General features: G+C 42.0%; 1 protein-coding gene across 1 annotated transcript in view; it reads left to right on the top strand.

Moving 5' to 3' along the window:
- Nucleotides 1–26,476, top strand: part of SLC35F1 (solute carrier family 35 member F1) — a 407,863-nt gene that overhangs the window by 358,055 nt on the left and 23,332 nt on the right. Inside the window, exons 5-7 of the mRNA XM_052645643.1 lie at nt 5,257–5,413; nt 7,596–7,648; nt 16,001–16,155. Of these exons, the coding sequence (XP_052501603.1) occupies nt 5,257–5,413; nt 7,596–7,648; nt 16,001–16,155 (365 nt within the window). The remainder of the gene's footprint in view (nt 1–5,256; nt 5,414–7,595; nt 7,649–16,000; nt 16,156–26,476) is intronic.

Below are 26,476 nucleotides of genomic sequence, written 5' to 3'. Positions count from 1 at the left end.
ATATTCTGAAAAGAGAAAATAACACACTGGTTTTGAAGACAGTATAAGCCTTGTGCGCATCATTATCACAAATGTTCCATTGGTTACCCTAACTGTAAGAGCTAGTTACATTGCATTAATTAGCCAGGGCTAGAACTTTTGTAAAATCCTTCAAGCACTCACCAGAACTTGAATCAGGCATTCAACTCGGTATAAATTGTCATCACTCTATCAGTAGCTTTTTGCAGAAAAAGAGGATGACTGACTTAGTCCTTTTTATATTGCTAGTCCATGGTTCTCCTTAGCTTGGGATTTTTAAAATTCTGTCCTCAAGGACTTTTTTTCCTTGACTTGATCTGTTACCTTTTTATTTTTTAAACCTTCACTTTTGTATTGGGGTATAACCAATGAACAATGTTGTAATAGCAAAGGGACTCAGCCATACATAAAACATATATCCATTCTCCCCCAAACTCCCCTCCCATCAGGCTGACACAACCCTGAGCAGAGGTCTATGTGCTACACAGTAGATCAGTCCTCAAGGACTCTTGATATTGGCCATGGAGACTGCCTTGGAGCCTGTGGAATGGTCTACAAAGTGGGATGGAAACAAAAACACATTCCAGTTCTATGCTTGTCTTGGGAAGAACTGATCACCTACTACAGGTGCCCCCAGGCTGAACTCAAAGGAGATGTCTTTCCCAAATTTGTCAGTGAACCTCTGGGGGCCTAGTGTGCCTTCATTCTTTGCCACCTTCCTCTAGCCTCACAAGCCTCCTCTAAGAGATTAGCTCTGCATTTACTGACACCTGCGGGGAAGACATGCGAGAAAGTGGCTCTTGAGAAAGTGATAGGTGTTGGAGGGTGTAAAAATGATTTGGTAATAAGGGCAAAGAGGTTTCTCCATGATATTTCTACTTTCCTTGGAAAACGTATGAATATATAATAAAAGGGAAGGTTAGAAAATAATAGATTTAAGATTAAAACTCAATTAAAATTGATCCTTGTCATAAAATGTATTTCTTACTCTTCAAAATATCTCCTATCACAGTACCTTTATATTGCATCTTATAGTTCACTTATCAAAGATGTTAGATAACGTAATGACACTTTTCTTTATTACCAGATATAACTTTATATTTATTTCAAGAGAAAAAATATTTTCAAGGAATTAGATAATTAACCATAATTTTAGAGGGTGATAGTTTTATTGGTGCCAAGTACTTTCCTATGCATCATCTTAGTTTATCCTCCTAATTAGGCAAAGAAAGTATTTTTATTCTCGCTTTTGCAGTTGAAGAAAGCATGACTCAGGGAAGATGAAAAACTGGTGTAAGGGCACACCACTACAAAATTGTGTTGTAGGATGTGAACTCTTCCTGCTACACCACTTACTACTTATTTTTCCATAATTGTGACTCTTGTTAAAAAATTGTTCAATTGTAGTAAATTAGGATGAATGACTGTCCCAGGCTGTCCAGAATGGAGGTGTTTCCCAGATGTAGGACTTTCTGTGCTAAAGCCAAGTGAGTCAGAGAAACAAAGCAGTTGGTTCCATTTAAAACTCAAAAATGTTCAGTGAGATGGCTTCATTTTCCTAAATGTCATTAGTAGTCTTTCAGCACTGTAGAATACTATGTTGTTGTCCAGTCACTAAGCCACGTCCAGCTGTTTGCCACCCCATGGACTGCAGCACACCAGGCTCTTCAGTCCTCCACTATCTCCTGGAGTCTGCCCAAGGTCATATCCATTGTGACAGTGATGCTGTCTATAATTCACCACTTATTCTTGAACTAATGGTAAGTAGTGATGTTAAATAACATCCCCTCTTCTCTACTACACAGACACAAGTATCCCTCCAAAAATAGTGTTCCTAGTACTTGATGAAAACTTTTAATAAGGAAAACCAATTCTTGCAAAGCAAGTTGAGTAGGCTGTTTAAAACTAAGAAGCAGTCCAAAATGAGAAACGGCCAATCCAAACTGACAGGCGGTTATTCAAAGAGAATGATTGATATACTCTTTTTAACCACCATTTAGTCAACACTTAATAAGTACCAGATGCTATACTAGGCATTTTACATTCTTTTGCATTTTAAAATCTTATCGACATTATTTTACAGTATCCTCTCCATAACCTCATTTTCAAATAAGGAAACTCAAGTCAGAAAGACACTATACCTTGCCCATGTTCAGCAAGTATTAAGTGATAGAGATGCAATTAGAATCCATGTCTACCTGAACTGAAAGATGTCGCCACTCAACGTCTTTACCATGGGTGGAAAAAGGAAGACCTTTTCTGTCAGCTCAACTCATTGCAGCATTTATTGAGAACTTACAGTGCGCCAGAATCTGTGCCAGGGACCACACAGAGTATTAAACCAAGTAAGTCACAGTAGACCCTTCAACCATATTATGGAAGAAAACAGGGAGAAGGGAAGACATGCAAGGTAACAAATAACAGATGTGAAGCAGAATCCAGTGAGGGCCACACACAGGCACCGTTCAGCTCAGTTCAGTCACTCAGTCGTGTCCGACTCTTTACGTCCCATGGACTGCAGGACGCCAGGCTTCCCTGTCCATCAACTCCCGGAGCTTACTGAAACTCACACAGGTACAAGAGTGTGAAATTCAGAGGAGACAAGGCATGGGCTTGAATGGACTTCTCATAATTTCAAGTGTGTCTGTTTACCCCAAATCTGCAAAACATTATCACTCCTTGTGGTTTCACCCATAAATGACACATTTGCTAGATATAATTTTCCCTGTGAACATTCAGAAAAAGTGACTCAACCACGTTAAATATCTATTGCATTAATAGGACGTGTTATAATTTCCAGTTAACTACAAATTATATTATATTAAACACTTCATTTATGGTATGGTTAGATAAAATCATGTCCTAGTTAGTTCAATTATATTTAATCATCTAAAATTTCACACATGCTCTATGTGTAAGTATCTAGTGTCAAATGACTTAAAAACTGATAAATACATTTACTGGTAAAATATTAATAGATAATATTTAATCATTTTGTCCCCCATAACTTAGGAAATACTTCTGAACTTGCAGTTACACATCATTGTATCATTGTTAACAAAAATTATGACTGAAAAACTCAAAGTACTGGGGAGTAGATGCCACATAGTCAAAGGCTTAACAGAATAAACCATAATGAAACAGATGTGGAGTTTGAAAAAGATTGGTGGCACTATTCATTGAAACAGTGCAGCCTTATTTTAAGACTTTTAAAAACTGGACTGATGTTTCTCTAATTTCTATTAAAATATTTCATTATAATTTAACTTTCCTGAATCCACTCATATAAAATTAATTTCATTAACCAAGAATTCTACCAAGCAGCATTTCCACACTTCACTAATACAATAATAATTGAGATTCATAGTAATCGCCCCATGTCACCACAAGATTCTGAAATGACTTCTTATTGAAAAGTGACTGAATCATGTTCATTATAATTTTATAATCTTAGTAATGTATGCTATTTATTTTATCAGTTATTCCTCAAATGAACTTAAAATTATGAGTTCTGTCATGATTTTCTAGTTGACACATAAAAAGGTTATTCAGTTTTGTAAGTTCATGTGTATCATTTATTTTAGATTCCACATATAAGGGATGTCATATGATATTTCTCCTCTGTCTGACTTACTCCAGTCAGTAGACAGTCTCTAGGTCCATCAGTGTTGCTGCAAATGGCCTTCTTTCATTCTTTTTAATGGCTGAGTAATATTCCATTGTGTGTATATGTATGTGTGTGTGTGTGTATATATATATATGTATATATATATATGTATGTATATATATATATACACCACATCTATCACAACATTGTTAATCAGCTCTACTCCAATACAAAATGTTTTGGATGTTAAAAAAAATTAAATTTAAAAAAGAGATTAATCAGGTTACTCTCTAACAGCAACATTAATTTCCCCAGAAGACACACCCAGGACACAGCCCTGAGGTTCCTGGAACCTCATCATGTTCTTGGATCATCTGCTCTCCAGGAGCCCAGTGAGGGCTACCAGCCCTTGCTGATCCAGACTCTCAGCTCCATTCCCTCGAGAGTGACCCCAGCAAGCTCTCTGGCCTTTCAGGCTATCTTCTCTCTCTCTGATCCTTACTAGGAGCGGAACTTGTCTTAGAAAAAGTGACACTAATTGGAGTAAATATCCCTGGAGGTGACCGCAGAGGCATGAGATCTCTCCCCAAACCCCGCCCAGATTATTTTATGTGAAACCTCTTTGTGGAGCATGGGCAGTGCTCCCAACTATACAGAGATAATCTGGTTCTATAGTTTTAGATTGTTTCAGCTAAGCTGGGAATGTAAGGCTACTCTAGGGTGAGTCTCTCCCTTAGAATCTCAGTGGACAGAGTCCCCTCCCCAGCTTGCACCTCTTCCGCCCCAGAACTTCACGTCTGCCGAGTGCCCATGAGCCGACTATACAGGTCAGAGTTGGGGACCATTTGGGTACAAGCTTACTATGAGGCCTCCGGCTGCTGATTCCCACTATCCTTCCCTGATTTCACACTTCCTGGAGTAGAAAGAGTTGGCCTAATTATAGGAAATAGTTGGGTACACAATTTATGAGAGATTGGACATAAACCAAAACTAGCTAAAATTGAATTTAGAACAAATAGATACTTTTTATGAAAGAAGAAAAATATTGATGTGATAATGAATTACATATATTTTCACTCTTCTGTTGCTTACTTTAGGGGAGTTGAAAATTTCAACCCATAGTCCATTTCAAACTATGAACTTCTCAACCTATGGACAGAAGACATGGGACTCTTCCAAGACAGTACAATCCAGAAGAAACTAGTCCCTTTCTTAGCTGGGGAAGACTTCTTATTGGGTAGACTTAGCAACCGTTTTACATCACAACATATCTGAAGCACACGTAAACAGACTTGACTTAATTTTAGTAGGCAAAATACAGAACTTCTAAAAAAATGTCAGAATAGACTAATCGTGTGTGTTAGTTCCTCAGTTGTGTCTGACTCTTTGAGACGGCCAGTCTCCTCTGTCCATATATTCTCCAGGCAAGGATATTGGAGTGGGTAGCTATTTCCTTCTCCAGGGGATCCTCCCAACCCTGGGATCAAACCCAGGTCTCCCTCATTGCAGGCAGGTTCTTTGCAGTCTGAGCCACCAGGGAAGCCTCAGAATAAGCACAGGAAGCTGATTTTGCTGGGGCCAAATTCTTGTCAGGGTTTAATAAAGCTTCCTTTTTCTTTTTCTATTCCTAGGGGAAAATAAGCTGGTGGGGGATCTCCTGGTCTTAGGAGGAGCCACACTGTATGGTATCTCTAATGTCTGGGAAGAATACATCATCCGAACTCTGAGCCGAGTGGAATTCCTGGGAATGATTGGACTCTTCGGGGCATTTTTCAGTGGAATTCAGTTGTGAGTAAAAAATAACAAGAAATTCAGGCAGTTGACACTCTTAGAGCTTAATTTTTAAATGTTTTTCACTTAGGTTATGGCTGCTCACTTTATTTTGTAAAAATCAGAGCTAGAAACCTGTCCCCAACCTCCCACATGAAATCTGAAAACTCAGTATCTTTATTAGTAAATTTCTTCCAAACTAAATGAATTTTAGTGAATTTATGTAATGGACTTTGAAGATAATTTATAGGAACGCATTAAAAGTACATTGATTCTCCTAAAGCAGCCAATGAGGTTTTATTAGTACTTAGAGAAGCAGGAAAACTAAGTGTAAATGCCATAATTTGATGCATTTCCAAAATGCAGCTTTCTGTTTACTAGTGACAACTGGTATACTAGTCTTTTACTAGTAACCACAACTAGAAAACTTAGAGTTTAAGTTTGTCCTTTTATGATTTTTCTGTTATTGCTCATGGGTTTGAGTGAGTGAACCACATCTGAAATTCATTTCTTAGGGAATTTCCTGGCAGTCCAGTAGTTAGGCTGTTCCTGCCATGGCCGGTGTTCAATCTCTAGTTGGGGAGTTAAGATCCCTCAAGCCTCGTGGCTTAGCCGAAAAAAAAAAAAACCAGCAGCAACAACAAAAATTCATCTCTTAGAAACATAGTGTTTCCGTTTTCCTTAAATGGATCAAGATAGAACACAAGCATTCACTAAGCATCAAAATCAGAAACAACGAGCTTTCAGTAATTCTGGCCTTGGAGTATATGTCATCACTGACTAGGGCTCAGAAGTTGCTATGGAATAAGTGCCAAGCAAAGCCTAATTTTTCATCAATAAAGGCCTTGTATTTTAGCTTCACGTAAGAGATAAAGAAGCATAATATATCCTCCTGTCTAATTTCAGCAAATCCTATCTGCAAAGCAAGTAATTCTGATTTTCACCACATCACTTTCTACAAGCAGGTTCTTTGTCATTGCATCTGTGTCTGAAATTATTTAAGGAGGTTCTTTTGGCATCACTCTAAATCCGTTTTGCAAATAGGCTCTTTCTAAGAATTCTCCAAATTTCAGCGTCCTGAGATACAGGTGGTGGACTCCATAGCAAACAGGGTCAGGAGATGGGAAGACTCTCTAAGACAGATTTATTTGGGATTCCTTTTGAAAACATGATGGCATTTTAAAGTTTCTAAATTTGGCACTTCAGCTTCGTAAGAGGAAAAGAAATTGCCTAGTTCAACTGTTCGTAACCAGCATTTTGTAGATGGATGGCTCATTTTATGGATTATTATTCTTGAATCCAAAAAAAAGTATCTTTGGAGATCTAGCACTCATTTGCTTCAGTTATAGACCGTTAGAACTGATGGAGCCCTTCAGTGACACTGCTGCCAAAATCGTGGAAAAGGCGTATGAGTGTGTTTGGCAAATGGGTTACGTTAAGGGCGCAATGAAACCGAAGTGACACAGGTGGGGGCCACCTCCCCTCTGGTCCTCTTTCAGAACAGTGGTTCTCAGAGCGTAATTCTCTGGCCAGCAGTACGAGCACCACGTGGGAACTTGTCAGAAATGCACATCCAAGGGCCCTACTTTGACCTACTGAATCAGCCTCTGGAGGGGTGGGGTCCAGGAAACCGTTCTTTTTTTTATTTTTCAGACATTTTTTGGGCTTATTATTTATTTTAATTTTGGCTGCATTGGGTCTTCCTTGTGGCGCACAGGCTCAGTTGCATGCGGGATCTTAATTCCCTGGCCAGGGATCAAACTTGCATCCCTTGCATTACAAGGCAGATTCTTAGCCACTGGACCCCCGGGGAAGTCCCCAGGAAACTTTTTTTAACACCCTCTCCAGGTGGTATTTTTGTACATTTAAGTTGGAGAAACACGGCCCTGGAGAGTGCTCAATCGGAAAACTGATTAGATCTGCAAGCCCAGAGATTTTCAAACCTCACCATGTACTTTTGAGAAAGCATCTGAGCGAGAAGTGAAAGCTAGGAGGCAGACTGGCTGAGAAGGATGGTGGTGGGTCTGCGGGAGCCAGTCTTGGGCTGAGCTACCTAATGAAACTAGCCTCTGTGTGATCCAGAGTTATTTTTGGAATTCAATTGATTGCTTCACGATTCGTGTAAATCTGGTTAGTGAACAACAACGACGACAAAAGAAGGCCGCGTTGCTCATCAGCTCTGCTTTCTTTCAATCCGCAGAGCGATAATGGAGCACAAGGAGCTGTTGAAGGTGCCCTGGGACTGGCAAATAGGTAAGGGGTTTGCTCGCCTGAGATGCTGTTTTTAGTAAACCAGAAAAATAACCATTGGAGAGTGACTGGGGTGGTGGTGAGGCACCGACTGGGAAAGGACTTAGACTGCAGGGGGACAAGAGAAAATGAAACCACCCTTGTCATCTGGGGACTCACCCACTAGAGGAGACTGAACTGTATGATTCATGATGTTTCTTAACTGAGCCTCTGCCCATGATCGTCGTCAAGATGCCATTAGTGTAGACACAGAAGTGTGTTTTTAGGTTAAAGACCAGAAAGAAAAATGCCCCGAGGTGCTAGTGAGACGCAAATGACAGCAGTTTGCTCTAGCTGAGAAACACGAAACTGACGTGATCATTAAAAAGTGACACTTTCCTAAAGGGAAAAAGAACTGAACTGAACAAAGAGGCACAAAAGGAAACAATGCGATGGGCATTCTGAACCCATAAAAACCTTTTCAGAAGGGAGCTGTTTGCTCAAAAGACACGGTTAATTGATCTCCAAATGGACTCAGTGGAAAATACCAGACACGCTTTGAGCTCCTTCAGTCATCCAAAAAGTCACTTTTCTTTTATAAAAAATAAAATTAGGACAAAGAGTTAAGATCTTAGGTGATGCTCTGATAATGATCACTCAGCAAGCCTTGGAAGGGACTGACATTTCCCACCCCCAAATGCCAGGGAGGGAGCCCTGAAACCTCCCCTCAGTGTCTATAACGAGACACTTGGGTTCCATCACTGAGCTCGGAGGTTGGCTTATGGGGGTGCTTGGAAAATGCGTGCCCGATGAATGCAAATGGAAAGTGAAACTACAGGTGGTTCGCCACTCTGAAGCGGACTGTTCGAGCCATCTCCAGCTTACATGGGCTTTCACAGAACTAACGGTGATGGTGGTGGTGGTTTAGTTGCTAAGTCGTGTCTGACTCTTACGACCCCGTGGACTGTAGCCCGCCAGGCTCCCCTGTCCATGGGGATTCTCCAGGCAAGAATACTGGAGTGGGTTGGCATTTCCTTCTCCAGGGGATCTTCCCGACCCAGGAATACCAACTCAGGGCTCCTGCATTACAGGCAGATCCTTTACCGACTGAGCTACAAGGGAATGGCTCCCGTCAAATTCTGCTTCTCTGAACAAGGACGACAGAGACATAAATCTCCCTGCACCATTTACCTGCCTCTGACCCTGAAGCGTCCAGGGTTGAGTTGCTGCTGACAGATCCCCTCTGAAGACACAGCAGGCACTTCAGAACTATGCCCCACTCCCCTGGGGTTCTCTCTAGTGACTTCAAGGGCTCCCCAGCCCTTGTGTCTGTCACAGTCTGGCCGTTTAATTTCTCTCGAGTTTTGCTGTAAAATGACACAATTAAATGAAAGTCAATAAAGAGAAGGGATTGTAGGGAGGAGAGGAAGGCGGCTGAGAAGGGAAGCCAGCTGCAGGTTACAGCCTCACAGCCTCTGTGAGTCTCAGAGCCAGAATGTCAGCCGTGCTTGGTAACACTTCACATGCAGAGGTCCATGAGCATAAATTAATTTTATATTAATAGTAGTAGCACTAATAAAAAATAATTTGTCCTCCAATTATGCAGATGTCATGTGCATGTCCACCAAGGCTCTGTTATAATTCAGTGTTAGTTAAATGTGTCATCGGAGCACACTGAGCTCTCGTATTGCCATGAAAATGTCAATTCCCTGTGGTCCAAGATGATGAAGGGAAGTGTAAAGGAACACATTATAAAGCCATTTGTTTAATTTTCCTGATTGGAAATGAGTCTCAGATGGTCTAGAAAAGGAACCAAATATTCATCTTTTCTTTCTGAAGCGTGGATAAGGGTCATCTGTGTCCTCCTACCTCATCCCGACCTACTACAAGCTTCTAGTGCTTAGCTCAGTTCTAGGCACACAAAGTTTAATGAACAAGTGTGTTTTTAAATGAGTGGATGCATGAATGGCAAGCCAAGGAGATGGGCTTATCTTGCTGTCTCTCAGCTTACAAAAATGTAGACAAAAGGGAAAACAGTGGAAGCAGGGCACGGGGCTCAGGCTTGGCTTTGACGTTTCTTTCTGGGAAGCCAGGCGATGGCATAGCAGCTATTGCAACTCATGGGCCCTGGAGGCAGCGAGACACCCGGGGGGATGGACCTCCCATCAAGGCCTGCCCACATGCCGTAGGAAGTCACCCTAGCGTGCCAAGCTCTGATCAGTGTGCCTTAGTTGACAGACCAAGATCCAAGACTCTACCTCCAACCAGTGATCCCATCACAGTCTCTTGCACAGCTCCTATGGTTGCCATTTTACCAAAGTAAAAACATTTTTTGTTCTCTGGATCAAATGGGATAGTAAATATGTTTTATATTCTCTGGATTCGGAAAGCATTTTTTAACAGCTTCTGATATTTTCTAATAACATTGACCAACTGCAAGATACAAAGAGTAATTAAAAGCAAGGAGATAACAGTCTTTGATGCTGTTTGTTTTTATTTCCTTATTTTACTCTACTGAACAGAAAGCCTGGGGCTGGTTATGTAATCATGAAACTCAAGTGAAATGTAGGACCCTATAGAGCTAACATGGTCTCCAGTGGAGCAGGCGTGTGTGAAATCTAAGAATTAGTTTAAGCATTCCCTTTATCCCATTTGCCATTGTGTTGAAGGACAAGTGTTAGCTTATGTGCAAGTCCACTGTCAAAGGAAGGGAACATGAGAGGTGGGTCACCCAGTACCGATTTGTGGTGTGCTGGTGCTGGTGGTGGTTTAGTTGCTAAGTCGTGTCTGACTCTTGCGACCCCGTGGACTGTAGCTTGCCCGGCTCCTCTGTCCATGGGATTCTCCAGGCAAGAATACTGGAGTGGGTTGTCATTTCCTTCTCCAGGGGATCTTCCAGACCCAGGAATTGAACCTAGGTCTCCTGCACTGCAGGCAGATTCCTGCATTGCAGGCAGATTCTTTACTGACTGAGCTACGAGGAAAGCCCCTGGGGCTTCACTTTTCTTGCATTGGGCGAAGTTTGCTTTGGTTTTGATTTTGTCCTGGAGGCCAGAACAAGAGATTTGACCTTTCCCTGAAGATGCAGTAATGGGACCACAAAGCAGAAAAAACCTTAAATATCATTAAGAATAGTACAGCCTTTCTTTTTGCTGTTGCTGAACTGGAGGCTGGGGAACTAAGGTTGCTTCACTGGGCTCATGACTGCCTGTGGTGGGACTAATTTCACCCTCTGAGCCAGCCCCTCCAGCCTGGTACCTTAGTACATATGTCCTGATATCACCTTACCTCGCCTTTATTTTTAAGAATTAACAATGATATTTTAAAAAATCTAGTCTAGTCAAAGGAAAGTGACAGAATACCAGTGGGATCCCAAAGAAAATGATGAGATAAAATATATGCAGCAAACACAGACATATATTATATACATGTATATACAATATCCATTACAAATAAACACGTATATCCCATGTCACATGATATATCATGCATAATAATGCATTCTGTATATATCCCATATAAAATGAGGTGCTCATTACAGTCAAATAGAGTGCTTCATCCAAGGCCTATTTCTCTTCATAATAATTAAACAATATAGGTTAGTAGTATGCACTCAGAATTTAAAGTCAGGCAGCCTGAGTGACCTGAAGGTGAGCTACTCAACCTCTATAAGCTTGTCTTTTGCCTATCGACTCACAGATTTGTTTCTTACCCTTACTGTGCTCTGCACTGCAGAGACTGACCCATGCAAACAATGCCTCCCAGGCTGGCATGTTAATTGACTTCAGCTAGATTGGCCACTTGGAGAAGGCAATGGCACCCCACTCCAGCACTCTTGCCTGAAAAATCCCATGGATGGAGGAGCCTGGTGGGCTGCAGTCCATGGGGTCGCTAAGAGTCGGACACGACTGAGTGTCTTCCCTTTCACTTTTCACTTTCCTGCATTGGAGAAGGAAATGGCAACCCACTCCAGTGTTCTTGCGTGGAGAATCCCAGGGACGGGGGAGCCTGGTGGGCTGCTGGCTATGCGATCGCACAGAGTCAGACACGACTGAAGCGGCTTAGCAGCAGCAGCAGCAGCAGATTGGCCCCTGGGAGGCAGTAGAAGGAGACTGGAGGGTGGGAGGAAGCAAGTGACCAGGATGTGTCTCCCTGTTTCAGCTCAAATCTCTAGAAGTGGCCGAGTGTCCTCGGATTACAGCTTTGCTGGGCCTCTCTGACTTCTGACCTCTGATAACAGGGCCTCCTCCCTGGACCTCTCTGGCCCCAGGGATATGAATAATTAACTGCCATTGCTAATGTCTGGGTTGTCTTACCATCCATCTTTCCCCAGCGCCCATTCAAACTCCTTTATAAGTTGTACTCCATGTTGCATTTCCTCTGCTGAACCTGCTGTGGACTGTGTTTATTAACCGACACACTCAATGAGCCTATTTCCTCACGTGGGTAAAGAGGATAACAGCAATGGTGTTATACTGTTGTGGAGATTAATGTACATAAAGAACGTGACACATAGCAAGTACTTAGTCAGTCTTAGCTGATGCTATTCTTCCCAGTTTCTCTAGCTTAAATCTCTTTAGCATATGAGGACAAGAATTACCAAATCCTGTCTTTAGTGAGAGAGAAAACATATCCAAAAAGAAACGCTCATACATATACTTTGTCTGAAAAATGTAGTTATAGTACCCATCCTGTGTTTATCAGTCAAAAGTAATTCAGTTTGTTTGATCATGTTGATCAACTGCTTGAAAAATCCCATAAGGACAGCAAGTTGGGCCTTCGGATGCATCGCTAATGTCCATTAACTAGTTAATTTTTTATCTGAGAAGAAAAAATCAGCAAATTGCAGCAACACAACATGCCCACTGTCGATCTTGTGCTCATTTGGCTGACTGGATAGCCACGCACAGAAACGCTGGTTGACTCAGCAAAGTGACTAAATGTGATGGTGTTTGTATTTTGCTCCTATCCCCTAAATTTAATTTCTGCATTTTAAAAGAATAAGTTTAGGAGGTTAAAGTATTTAAGCTTGGAGAATCTCAAGGTATCCTGGTGAGTAGAATGAACTCTGCTGTTTGTCTGTTTTCCTCCACTCCTTGGCTCATCAGTTTGCTTGTAAAGTCACACTCTTCTCTCTGAGCTACTAATTATAAATCCACTCCCTTCTGGACAAATCTTTTTGGATGATGCACAAGCATCTCAAACTTAACATGTTCAAAATGGAGCTTTGTATTTCCCCTGAAAACCTGGTCCTCCTGCTCAGTTCTCTGCAACTCAGTAAATGGTGTCAAAATTCAGTGTCAGTTTCTAACTAGCCAGAATCCACATGAACCCCCTGTAGTCACTTCGTAAAGAATCTGCCTACAATGCAGGAGACCCAGATTTGATTCCCAGGTCAAGAAGATCCTCTGGAGAAGGAAATGGCAACCCACTCCAGTTATTCTTGCCTGGAGAATCCCATGGACAGAGGAGCCTGTCAGGCTACAGTCCATGGGGTCGCAGGAGTCGGACATGACTTAGCAACCAAACCACCACCACCACATGAACCCATGGGTATCTCTGATGCTGTCCTTTTTCTCACTACATATATCCAGTCTGGACCACCAGGAAAGTCTTGGAAGAACACAAATGGTTCTGAACAACTACTCTGAATGGTTGTAAAATCTAGTAGAAAGATTTTAGGCTACCCCGGTGGCTCAGCAGTGAAGAATCTGCCTGCAAGACTATACAATGCAATGCAGAAGACTTAGGTTCAATCTCTGAGTCAGGAAGATCCCTTAGAGGAGGAAACGGCAACCCATGCCAGTATTCTTGCTGGGAAATCCCATGGATAGAGGAGCCTGGCAGGCTATGGGGTCACAAAACAGTCAGACACAACTTAGCAACTAAACAGCAACCACAACACATCCGGTCTACCAGCGGGGCATGTTGAACCTTCATAAACCGGCCACTGCCCTTCATCTCCACTGCCACTCCGAGCAAAAGCCACCAGCATCTCTTGCCTGGACTGAGAGCCTGTACTCCTCACTGGTTTCCTCTGAGCTTCTCTCCTTCAGTCCCTTCTCCATGCATATCTAAAGCCATCTTTTAGAAAAGTAGGTCAGACTACAAGCTAGCCTTCTGCTACAAATTCCTCAGTGGCTTCCCATTACAACTAGAATAAGATGTCGACTTCCTTCCAAGACCTACAAGGCCCCACATAATCCACCCCCTGCCTAATTTTCCAGTCTCCTCTCTTATCACTGCCTCAGTCTGTTCATCCTGCTCAGATATTCTGGCCTCTTGCAGCTCCTGTAAACCATTAGGGTCTTTTCCTTTGTAGTCTTCCCCACCTAAATTATTTTCCCCCGGCCATCTCCTTCTAGTCCTTCAGCATTTGAAGTCATTGCTGCTTCCACCTTTCCAAAAGCAGTACCCCGGTAATTCCCCATAAGCAACCGTTTTCTTGCTTCATAGCACTAATATCAGTTCTAAGTTTCTTGTCTATCCTTTTTCCCATTGCATGCTAGCCCATAGCAGAGTTCCTAGAACACAGTAGGTACGCAGTGAATACATGGTTGAATAATTGAATATACAACATCAGATCTCACATGTGAGAGTTCACAGTATATCAACACTAGGTCAGGTGATGGGAGGGTAGGACTGTTGAACTTCCTAACCCAGTCATGTAGAATCTAAATTTAAAAAAGGGGGGTGGGGGCAGGGCACTGGTTCCTGGACTATATTTTAATCAAGTTTGATTACTTCTAGTAGATTAATTTAAGGGTATATCTTATCCCCAGTCTAGTCTGTTCATCTCAGATTCCTTACAGGAATACTGAATTAATTTTTATGTCTTTTCATGTATTAATCATAGGTTATTTAATACTGCCCTTTTAGTAACTTGTTTAAAAGGAAAATGAATTATAAATAGCATGAAACCCAAGTACAGGAAAACTGACCAATTTTAGGGAATTAAAACTTCAGACAGAGAGTCAAAAGGCATCTGACATGACTGTGACAGAATTTCCACAAGAGGACTTATATAATTTACTGAACAATTTTTAATAGAAAAGTGATTATTCTAGTTTCCTCTTAGGGTATTTCCACCACACTAGAGGGGGCTGTTGTACTGAGTTTGCTTACTTAATATTTTTATATGGATGTGACATGGCTATCCTTAAACTTAATATCAGAAACATGTAGAATAATAATTCGTGACCTTAAATACTTTCCATATGGGAAAACCAAACTTCTCTTTGGAGGGATCCCTTGTTCTTCATGGTCAAAGGGACTGGGTATCCAGTATTTGCCAAATCTTCCAAAATTCACAGGATTCAAAGAAAGTGATCTGCCTACAGCCTAAGCCAGACATGTCATCAAGGTTCCCTTGGATAGGTTGGATCTTTTAATATTATATAAAATGCCCAAAGATCCACTGAATTGTAATACTTGTGCTTATTTTATGCCTTATTCTTTTAAGGTAGAGAAATGTGCATAATTTTTCTGCATTTGTGTTGTATCAACATTGAGGAAATGATGAACCAAACCCTAGATTTAGCCATAATCTTCTGTTTTTGACTGAACCAAATTATGTACTTATGGGGTTAGTATTAATAATTATATATTGAGTTTTAATTAGAGAGAGAATTTCAGAGTTTGAGGGACTAAACATGTAGCAAAAGGGCATTTTTTAAAATCTTTCTCTTAATTATTTGATGGCCTGCAAAGCATTCACCTATTTATAAGAGAGCAGAGCCTACGTGTGAGAGCCCATATATGCTAGGAAAAGTGATGGAGGAATAGGACTCTGGTTTCAGGAGTAGTGCTAAGCAGGATTCAGAAATCTGGAAGAAACTGACAGCTCATGTGAAGTGATCTATCCAAGATCACACAGTTAGGACTTTAGTTCAGTACTGTGACTTAGCCCACATCTCTTTGACATGTAAGCGCTTTCATTTTAAGGATTATGCAGTTATTCATTGTTGTGAGCAATGCATGGTGCCAAGTAGTTTTGTTCCTATGTTGCAAATAAAAAAGAAGTGAAAAAGTTTTAAAAGACATGGGTACAAGAAAGTAATTACAGCACAACCAGAAATAGAATTTAGAAGCCTCGACCCTATTTCTGATTGTAGCCGCTCTCCTTCACGGCAGAGGCGAAACATCAGATGTGTGTGAGAAGCATACAGATCTTGTTCCACGTGCAGGCTTTCACTTCTTAGTTTACGTTTTAGCTATGTATTACCCAGTAAAAAACATCGGTTGACAGAGTGAAAGAAAAACTCCCGTGTGAGAGTGAAATGGGGAGGAGGTGCTGTTCCCCTCCCTTCACCCACTGTGGCTCCACCGAGGCCCCAGAGGAGGCTGTGATGTCACCTGTCTTTCCTCTCCCTCCAGGACTGCTCTACGTCGGCTTTAGCGCCTGCATGTTTGGTCTCTACAGCTTCATGCCCGTGGTCATAAAGAAAACCAGCGCCACGTCGGTCAACCTCTCCCTGCTCACCGCAGATCTGTACACCTTGTTCTGCGGGTTGTTTCTCTTCCATTACAAGGTAAGTTGAGTCAGTGCTCCTGTCTGAAGATGATACTCTGTAGGAAAGAACACGTACAGGTAGGAATGCTCTGCAGTGGAATTGCCCTGATTCTGCAGTTTTGCATCAAGAAGGACTGCACTTCTGTGTGCTGACCCCCATGACCTGGGTGTTTACATTCCAAGTGTCTCAGATGGAAAAGAAGCTGCCTGCAACGCAGGAGACCTGAGTTCCATCCCTGGGTTGGGAAGATCCCCTGGAGAAGGAAATGGCAACCCACTCCAATATTCTTGCCTAGAGAATTTCACGGACAGAGGAACCTATTGGGCTAGTCTATGGGGTTGCAAAGAGTTGGATACAACTGAGCAACTTTCACTCACATAAGACAGAGGCAACATTTTGTTATGAGAGGCTAGTAACTATGACATTTGATAATGAAAGATAAGAAACAGCCATAGAGGGAAGGGCTTGCAAATAATGGGGGACAGTTTTTCTGACATCGTTCACCCCAGAAGCTTACTCCTTTTCCAACCTAAAGCTTGGAAGACATCCAGTTCCCAAACTATAACTGCCAAATGGATTCTGCCAAAGGCACCTGAGGAATGTATTCTCTTTGGAGAAAAGACACAGTTCCTGCAGTTTCTATTTTGCATATACTTTCATAGTAAATATGAATGGAAAATGCTAATGCATTCAAAATAGTTTCTTTATTAAAAGACCAGGGTTTCAGTAAAGGAATGCAAAGAGATACTATGAAGCAGTTGCAGTTAATATATCAGCCCTAAAGGAAAGAAGAAATCATTTAGTCCAAAGATAGCAGTCTCTTCAAGTGTAAGACTCTACCCATATCCTTAACCAAGACAAGCATGACTGACTGGTTATGGTCTCCCGAGCTAGGCTATCAGATGCTGTCTGTCTTTTAAATGCTATACTAACTGATTCATTAACAACTGACTAGAATTGGTATATGAGAAGAGACCCACTTGCCATTCCTTAACTAGTCCGATAACTAGTCAGTGGGGATTATGACAAGTGTGAAAAAGGACAAGTATGGGATATCCAAGGGCTTCCCAGGTGGCGCTAGTTTTAAAGAACCTGCCTGCCAATGCAAGAGACGTAAGAAACTTGGGTTTGATCCCTGGGTTGGGAAGATCCCCTGGGGAAGAAAATGGCAACCTATTCCAGTATTCTTACCTGAAGAATCCCATGGACAGAGGAACCCGGTGGGCTACAGTCCATAAGGTCACAAAGAGTAGGACACGACTGAAGTGACTTAGCAAGCACGGGACACCCAGCACATACGATCAAACTAGGACAGGCAAAAGCAAAGAAGAGGCAGAAGGAAAGAGGCATTGCTAGGGCCACTTCTACCCGAGTGCCTCATCAGTGGCATTGTAGTTAATATCATCTTCTCACGGGTTTGGCCAGTGGAGGGGGCATCTTAGTTGGCAGGACATCTTCAATTAGGTCACACTGGGTTGAGAGGTTCCCAGAGAAGTGCTGAACTGGAGCGAGTATATACTTGAGAGGTCCGGAGGCAAAACAGCAGAAGCAAATCATCAGAGATACTACCATGCTAAGCCAATACTTTGGCCACCTCATGCGAAGAGTTGACTCATTGGAAAAGACTCTGATGCTGGGAGGGATTGGGGGCAGGAGGAGAAGGGGACGACCGAGGATGAGATGGCTGGATGGTATCACCAACTCAATGGACATGAGTTTGAGTGGACTCCGGGAGTTGGTGATGGACAGGGAGGCCTGGCGTGCTGCGATTCATGGGGTCGCAAAGAGTCGGACATGACTGAGCGACTGAACTGAACTGAACTGAAGCCAAATCATAGCCAAGAAACAGACCAGGAAGAGCAGACACAGGTGGAAAGGAGGTCACCAACAAGGTTGGCAGCTGGGAGGACCAGAAGCAGATCTGGAAGAGGAGAGGTGGAGAAAGCAGCCGTGGCAGCAGATAGAGAGAAAATGCTGAGTCGCTGCTTTAAATGGAACCTTCTGCCCAGCCTTGAGGCAACAATGGCAGCTTCAAGAAACTGTGTATTGTTGGATAGCGTTGATACAGTGTTGGTAATTCATTTTCTCTGCACGGTGCAACCTCTAAGTCCTGAGTGCACCCTGGGCCACATAAGGGTAAAAAGCAAAATCACAGCATGTTCCTCCTGCTCCCCACCACAGTGCTGGGAGGACCCCTTTCCCTCTGAATCACCCCCAAGCAACCCCCAAGCCCGGGTCTCACCAGCACAGTGCAGTGGCTGCCGTTTTTCTTCTCTCCTCTGCAACTAAGCACCCACATCTGCTCCGTTCCTCAGCATGAGTTCCAATCTCAGCACTCCTTCCTGGAAGCCTCCTTATCAACTCTTGAACCAGAAGAATCGCTTTCATCGTCCTTAAAGGAAGATGACCGAAGCAGGCCTACGGTCAGCTCTTGGGCAGTCCAGATCCGGCTCAGCTGTCGGCGCTGAGAAAGCATGGCAGCGCTCAGAAAGTCTGCTTTCACCAGGGGAAACTGCTAGAAATGCAGATTCCTGGTCCACAGCCCCGGGGCCGCAGAATCAGCATCTGGCAGTCTTCCGGGGGAGTCTGCTGCCAGTGAGGCTGATGTTCTCTGAATGTGAGAACAAATACCTAAAAGGGTACCTGAACAGTGTTTGTGCCTGTTTGAGCCTATCACTCCTCACGCCCCACCTCATTTGCTTAGACCTGGGGCTCTCTACATAAACAAACATCAGGAACTGAGAAGGCTGATGAGCCAGGTAAACTCTAATTCTTCAACGTCCATCTTCTCCACTTGGCATTTATGTTACTGCTAGCTTAGGAGAAGTAACTCAGGGGAAGAGGAAGTCATGTAGTACCTCTCGTCATGCCATCAGAAGGGAACCTGTATTATCTGAAATGATATTCCTGGATTCACCAATTTGGAGGAGTCATAGAAGTTTTTTAATTCTTAATGCTTTGCACTATACACATGTATTTGGTTACAGTTTAACATATAAATTCCCTTAAGGCAAAATTGATTCGACACAATAGGTGTTTTCTCTTAAAATTCACTCCTTTGATTTTTAAAAATCAAACTTTTAAGACAAAGTTATAGATTCACAATTTTGAATCTACAAGTTTTAAGAAATAATATGAGAGTTCCCATTTACCCTTTATCTAGTTTCGTTCATTGGTAACATCTTGCCAAACTGTGATATAGTATGAGGATATTATTAACACTGACCCAGTTAAGAAACAGAACATTTCCATCCCCACCAAGTGTCCGTATTGCCTTTTTATAACCATACCTACTTAGTGCTCATTCACCTCATTAACACCTTGAAACCACTAATTTATTCTCCATTTCTCTAAATTTGTCACTTTGAGAAGGGCATGTAAATGGAATAATAGAGTATGTAACCTTTGGGGATCGACTCTTTTCACAGCATAATTTTTCAGCATAATCATCTGAAGATTCATCCAGATATCTATATCAGTAGCTCATTCTATTTTATTGCTAAGTACTATTCCATGGCATGGTTATACCAAAATTTATTTAACCACCGACTCAGTGAAGGACTCTGGGTTTTTTCTGTTTGAGGCTATTACATATAAAGCTGCTCTGAACACTCAAGTACAACTTCTTGTGTGAACAAAGTTTTCATTTCTCTGAAATAAACACCCAGGTGTACAATTACTGGGCTTATGGTTCTCCCACTCTGTAGTTGTCTTTTCATTTTCTTGTTAGTGTCCTTGGAAGCACAAAAGTTTTTAATATTGATGAATTCCAATTTATCTATCTGTTATACTTTTAAGGGGCTTCCCACGTGGTGCTAGTGGTAGAGAACCCACCTGCCAGTGCAGAAGACTTACGAGAGGTGGGTTCGATCCCTGGGTTGGGAAGATCCCCTGGAGGAGGGCATAGCAGCCCACTCCAGTACTCTTGCCTGAAGAATCCCATGGACAGAGGAGCCTGTTGGGTTACAGTCTATAGGGTCTCAAAGAGTCAGACACAACTGAAGCATCTTAGCACACACACACACACACACACACACACACTTTTAAAACCACGAAAGGAACCAATTCAATCCCACCGTGGCCTCTGGGCCACCAAGTCTTCCCAGGTGGTTTTGGATACCACCCCTCTCCAGTGTTTAGTGATGACTGCCAGCTGCCTCACAGTGTCTGCCCTAAGGAGATGATTGAAAGTCACAGTCTAAGGAAGGGAAGATTCATTTCAGCTCAGGGTGTCGTTATTTAGAGTGTAGTGTTGCTGCTGCTGCCGCCGCTAAGTCGCTTCAGTCATGTCCGACTCTGTGCGACCCCGTAGACGGCAGCCCACCAGGCTCCCCCGTCCTTGGGCTTCTCCAGAAAAGAACACTGGAGTGGGTTGCCATTTCCTTCTCCAATGCATGAAAGTGAAAAGGGAAAGGGAAGTTGCTCAGTCATGTCTGACTCTTAGCGACCCCATGGACTGCGGCCCACCAGGTTCCTTCGTCCATGGGATTTTCCAGGCAAGAGTGCCAGAGCGGGGTGCCATTGCCTTCTCTGAGTGTAGTGTTGAAGAGAGCTTAAAGTAGTACCCCTCAACCTTGATTACACATTGGAATCACCTGGAGAGTTTTTTAAATACCGACACTTGGATCCCACTCACTGATTCTATATTTTGGCAGTTGGCCGTGCAGCCTGGGCATTAGATTTTTTAAGAACCACCCTCCCCAGTTGAGATGGTTGGATGACATCACCAACTCCATGGACATGAGTTTGAGCGAACTCTGGGAGATAGTGGAGGACAGGAAAGCCTGGCGGGCTGCAGTCCATAGAGTCACAAAGAGTTAGACATGACTGAGTGACTGAACAACAGTTGATCCTGGTGTGTGACCAGAATTGAGAGTCACTTGTTCAGAATTACTGTATGTGGCTGCAAGCAAGTGGCGCCAGGACCAGAGGGTGAAGGTTATAAGATTATAGTGAAACAGGAAGAGACCTTGTTAACAGTTAGTCATCTGAAAGTGGAATAAACTGTCTTGGGAATTACCCTCACTGGAAGAAGTGGGACGAGAATGTGAGATGGGTGGTAGGGGGATTCAGGATGGGGAACACATGTACACCCATGGCTGATTCATGTCATTGTATGACAAAAACCACCACAATATTGTAAAGTAATTAGCCTCCAATTAAAAAAAAAAAAAAGAATGTGAGATGCTTGCTGTGGAGGGGACTCACTCTTCAGTTCTGACGATTAACCCGTGACCTCTGGGATCTCATTTAGTTTTACTACAGTGTGCAGTTAGAGTTTCTTCTTTCAGCTCATCATGATGTCTTTGAACAACCTCTTGTCTGGTTATAAATATCTACCAGTTGAGAGAGGAGGGCTTTTTGCTCACAGATGTTGCTTACCCAGGCAGAACTAAATAATTAAATGAAGCTCCCCTGCCCTACATTGATTATTTGCTTTTTTCTTGCTTTCCATCCTTGGAAAAAATCCATTCCCTTCCCCTCCCGCCAGCAGCTTCTCTGCCTCTTGTGCTGACTGGGCAGTAAAGCCCCACATCTCAAGGAAGCAAAGGACTTAATTCTGAATTAGGCTGTCTACATGGTATAGAGCTCTTTCAGACTCTAATTTTATGAGACTTTTGAGAAGTGGTCATGTTTCTCTTCTTTATTATACCAAAATTATGGAATCCAGAACACTAAATCCATAGCAATCCTTGGAAATTACAGGAGATGAGCTCTGCTGGACCTCAGAGATTCCCTAAAACCAAACCTAGGAAGAGATTCACATGAGAAGTTTTCAAGTTGATGGTGTCATAGCTTTTCAAGGTCAAAGCTTGACCAGTTATGAACTCTATCCCCTTATTTACTGAACACAAAAACACTTTTGAAATTGAAGGAGTATCCCTATGATGGCTGTAACAAATTAGCATGTACTTAGTAGCTAAAAACAACGCAGATTTATTACCTTACAGTACTAGAGGTCAGAGGCTTCCCCGGTGGATCAGACAGTAAAGAATCTTTCTGCAGTGCGGGAGACCTGCATTTGATCCCTAGATTGGGAAGATCCCCTGGAGAAGGGAATGGCAACCTACTCCAGTATTCTTGCCTGGAGAATTCTATGGACAGAGGAGCCTGGCAGGTTACAGTTCATGTGGTCACAAAGAGCCAGACATGGCTGAGCAACTAACACTTTCACTTCAGTGAAGGTCAGAAGTCTCACCTGGTCGAAATCAAGAGTCAGCAGAGCTGTGTGGTTTCTGGAGACTCTAGGGGAGAATCTGTTTCCTTGTCCTTTCCAGCTTCTGGAGGTTACCTGCATTCCTTGGCTCGTGGCCCCTTCCTCCATCTTTAAATCCAGCAGTGTAGCATCTTCAGATCTGACTCTGCCATTCCTGTGTCCCTTATAAGGACTCACGTGATTATATTGGACCCACCCAGATAATCCAGAATAATGTCACCATCTCAAAATGCTTAACTTCATCACATATGCAAAGCCCCTTTTACCACGTAAGGTAATATATTCACAGCTTTCAGGGATTGGGATGTGAACATTTTGGGGAGTCCATTATTCTGCCTGCCGCAGGAGGCCCATTGATAACTTACCCCAAGACAAATAAGGGTACATTGGCTTCAAGCTGGATCACCTGGGACATGTGAATGTGCTCTTCAGAAGCCGATTCACTGGTGGGCAGTGAAGCCACCCTCCACCTCTCTATACACACTGTGCTTTGCTGAATTTCCCAGCTGCTTTGTAAAGTAGTTATGTTGCCTGCTGATATGTGACTTTAAGAAAGAAAACACTATATCAGGTGGTGAGAAAATGAATTGGGTGGGAAGATTACTTCAGTGTCTGCTGTGTCAAGCATGAATTCAGCAGTCTGGTGTGGCAAAATGAGCTTGGACTGCAAAGCCAAAGGAGCCTAGATTTAACTCGTGGTTTCTCTTTATTATTTAAGTGTTTTGATCCAGTTATTTATTCTCTCCAAACTTCAAGGTGATTAAACTTTCCTTAGGGAGCCTTTGAAGGCATTACATAATTTTTGAATGACCAGTGGTGATGTATTTCTCTGAGTGAAAGTATAGTTCAAGATTAGTAATATCTCTCTCTCCATTTTTAGGATGCTGCTCTTAAACAGTCAGATTTTATAACTGGATATGTAGCTTTAAACAATTTTGTTTGAGATTTCTCTTATTCCTTATCTGAAAAGGCAGAACTCGGTCTCATGCATTAAATTTTTTAAAATATTATATCAGCCATTTCCAGCTGACTTCCTTGATTCCTTCATTACAGTAGAATTTTTAGATGATACCCATAAATTGAAATAATTCAAATATTAAAATAAAATATCAATCATTCTTTCATGATATGCCATTATGTACTGAACATTCTTCAAGGAAAAAATGTAGCCAGCGCTGAACATACAGGACATTCCCTTTTGCCTGATATTTAAAATAGAAAATGGCTTACTTCACTTCATTTTGCTATTACCTTATCAAGGCTTAATATTGCCACAGAATTACTGTAATGGTTAAACTTAAGAGTAACTTCATAAGAGGTGATTATTTTTGTAGCTTTATCAAAATAAATAAAAAACTGATAGAGAAAGAAATGAACACTGTGAAGTCTAAGTCCCCTTTAAAAATACTCCACTTAGTCCATTGGCTTACCTCGTTCCCCAAATGGAGCAGCATAAAGCTGCAGGTGATTGTAGTGCAAGAGTAATATTTTAGGAAGGTAAGGGCTTCATAAAACTTACATCAGGAAGATGTTTTTACCACCCAAAAATTCACTACTGAAAAAGGGAGAGTTTTCAAAATCATTTGTCCAAGAAGGCCACTTTATTCTCGGTAATGTGATTCCTATAAGTCACATTTAGAAGTTTATGTTTTAGTCCGTTTTAAACCACATTTTAAACACATTTTTAGTCTCATTTTCAAACACACTTAGAACTTTATCGGTATGTTTTAGTCTCATTTTTAAACCAGCTTAATTTTTTGTAATTGCCATGAGTTATTTTTGACAAATAATCAGAAAAGTTTCTTACATCGTCGACTGACTATTCAGGCAATCCAGATTACATCCTATGAGGACAGGTGTCAAGCTCCCTGATTCAACCTGACCCTCTCTGTCAGCCACTAAAAATTACCCCCCAACATGTGCCAGTTTCTCTTACTGGTTTTGTTGTTGTTATAGGAGACTTGGCACGAAAAGTTTAATAACTCTGAATGTAGGCCTAATTTAATAACATATTGTTATGCACTAAGTTTAAAAGAACTTCATTCAGCAAATGTTTATGTATTCTATGCCTGCTATGCTCCAAGCACTGTTTCAGCTCTTAACTCTTTATTTATAAATAAAGGTGACAAGAACACCAAAAAATCACCAGGAGGATTAATACAAAGGATGAGATTCCAAACCACTGAAACTTGAATAGACCAGCAATTTCAAGCATCCTTAACATCTGAGTTTCCGTGCCAGAGTTTGCAGAGATTGCATCAAGAGTGGAATCTTTCATTAGCCATGGATCTGAATCTGCAGCCAAGCAACCCTGTTGATCCTTGGCGACAGTAAGCAATTTCAGCAATGGAACTGCACTTGAAAAGCTGGGGCAGGCAGCGCCAGCCCATTGCAGCCAATAAGCATGAAGCAATACTGCACATCTTATTTAGAAAAATACCCACATATGTGACCAGTTACATTTCTTTTTGTAAGAACAGCATCTTAAAAGACTGTGAATTTTAAATTCATTATCTCTGATGCAATCATAAATGGTAGATTTAAAAACCGATGCAGCCTTAATGACTTCGTATTTTTTTAAACTATGACGGGTGAGTAGAGAATTGGAGAAACCAGCATCACTGAGGCCTCAAAGTGTTTCACATGAAATAGCAAATAGTGAGAGCAATGAATGTTTAGACTTGGTTTCCCCCTGCCCGAAAACTCAGTATAGTGTCTCCTGAGGTTTCTATATTGCTGAATTAGAGTAAGTGCTTTCATGGGTGGGAGGGAGTGCTCACCAGGCAGCCATTCAGGAACCCAGATTCCTTCCATCTTGTGGCTCTGCCATCCTCTGGAGCAAGGATCAAAAACTATGAACTGTGAGCCAGCCTCCATTTTTGTAAATATAATTTGATTGGCCTCTAGCCATGACCGTTTCTTCGTATGTTATTCATGGCTGCTTTTGGCCTATAACGGTAGCACTGAGGGTCTGTATGACACAAGCCTAAAATATTTACTGTCTGGCCCCTTAAGAAAAAATTTGCGGGCTCCTGGGCCAGGCTCTTGCAGTCCTCTTCAGGGCTCTCTGTGAGATAGCCTAGAGACTTTATGGGCTACATAACTTCCTCCTCATCCTATTGGCCGGAACTCGGTCATGTGGCCACACTCTATTGCAAGGGAGGCTGGGAAATGTAGTCAAACTGTTTGAGTGGGAAGAAAGTAAAAGAGGTTTAGTGAGCAAGTAGCCGGTCTCTGGCACATTAGCAATTTCCATTTACCAGAAATATTGAAAGGATTAGAGAAGTTGGGGATAAATTGTGAGGGAGATCCAAAAATATAACCAGAAGTCAAAATTCCTGCTCCACGAATCTATTCATAAACTCCACATCACAAGCAGATATTTTGAACTCGTCTCATCAGGACAAGCTGTAAGGAAGAACAGAATGAGCTAATAGTGATGCAGAAGTGTCAAATGGAAAGGCTTGTGGCTGGACTGGAGCATAGCCAGGAAAAACCAGCTAGCTGTCTTCCAGGAGAATGTGTGGGGTGTGTTTGTCATCGTGGTGCATACCATGGCCCCTCCTGCATTCTCAGACACCTAATTTTGTCAGCAGACCTGTATGGATCCACCTCTCATGGATGGGTTCACAGAAATCAGAGCATCAGTTTGCTAAAATAAAGAACAAAGATTGGCTCAGACATTGTCTTGACTAAAGCTGAAACATCACTCTACACATTTTTAGGGGCTACCATAGATGGGAGATTTTTTAAAAAGACTATACTTAAAGTTTTAAGAGTATTTATTTACTTTCCTCTATAAGAGATAATTCATGCTATCCTTTCTTTATATCCTGACTTCTGTTTACTTTTTTTATATTGTAATTATTTTAATAGCTGATTTCTATCAATATAGTGTCTGTGTAGTATTTCCACACTTACTGCATTTGCTGTGCCATCGGTCTCTGAAATGCCAGCTGTTCTTTTCTGAATTCCTTATCTTGATTAATCTCTTATTTGGCTCAGTTTCATCACTGTTCATATCAGGAAGCTGGCATGCATGGTTGTCCAGGCTGCCCACAGTGCAATTTATCCATTTATGAGGAATATTTTCCAGTAGATGGTAGTTAAGTACCTTAAAGA

This window comes from Budorcas taxicolor, chromosome 9, assembly GCF_023091745.1.
Source record: "Budorcas taxicolor isolate Tak-1 chromosome 9, Takin1.1, whole genome shotgun sequence".
Classification (NCBI taxonomy): domain Eukaryota; kingdom Metazoa; phylum Chordata; class Mammalia; order Artiodactyla; family Bovidae; genus Budorcas; species Budorcas taxicolor.
The sequence above is the reverse complement of the archived record's forward strand: the minus strand, read 5'-3'. Positions and strand labels throughout refer to the sequence as shown.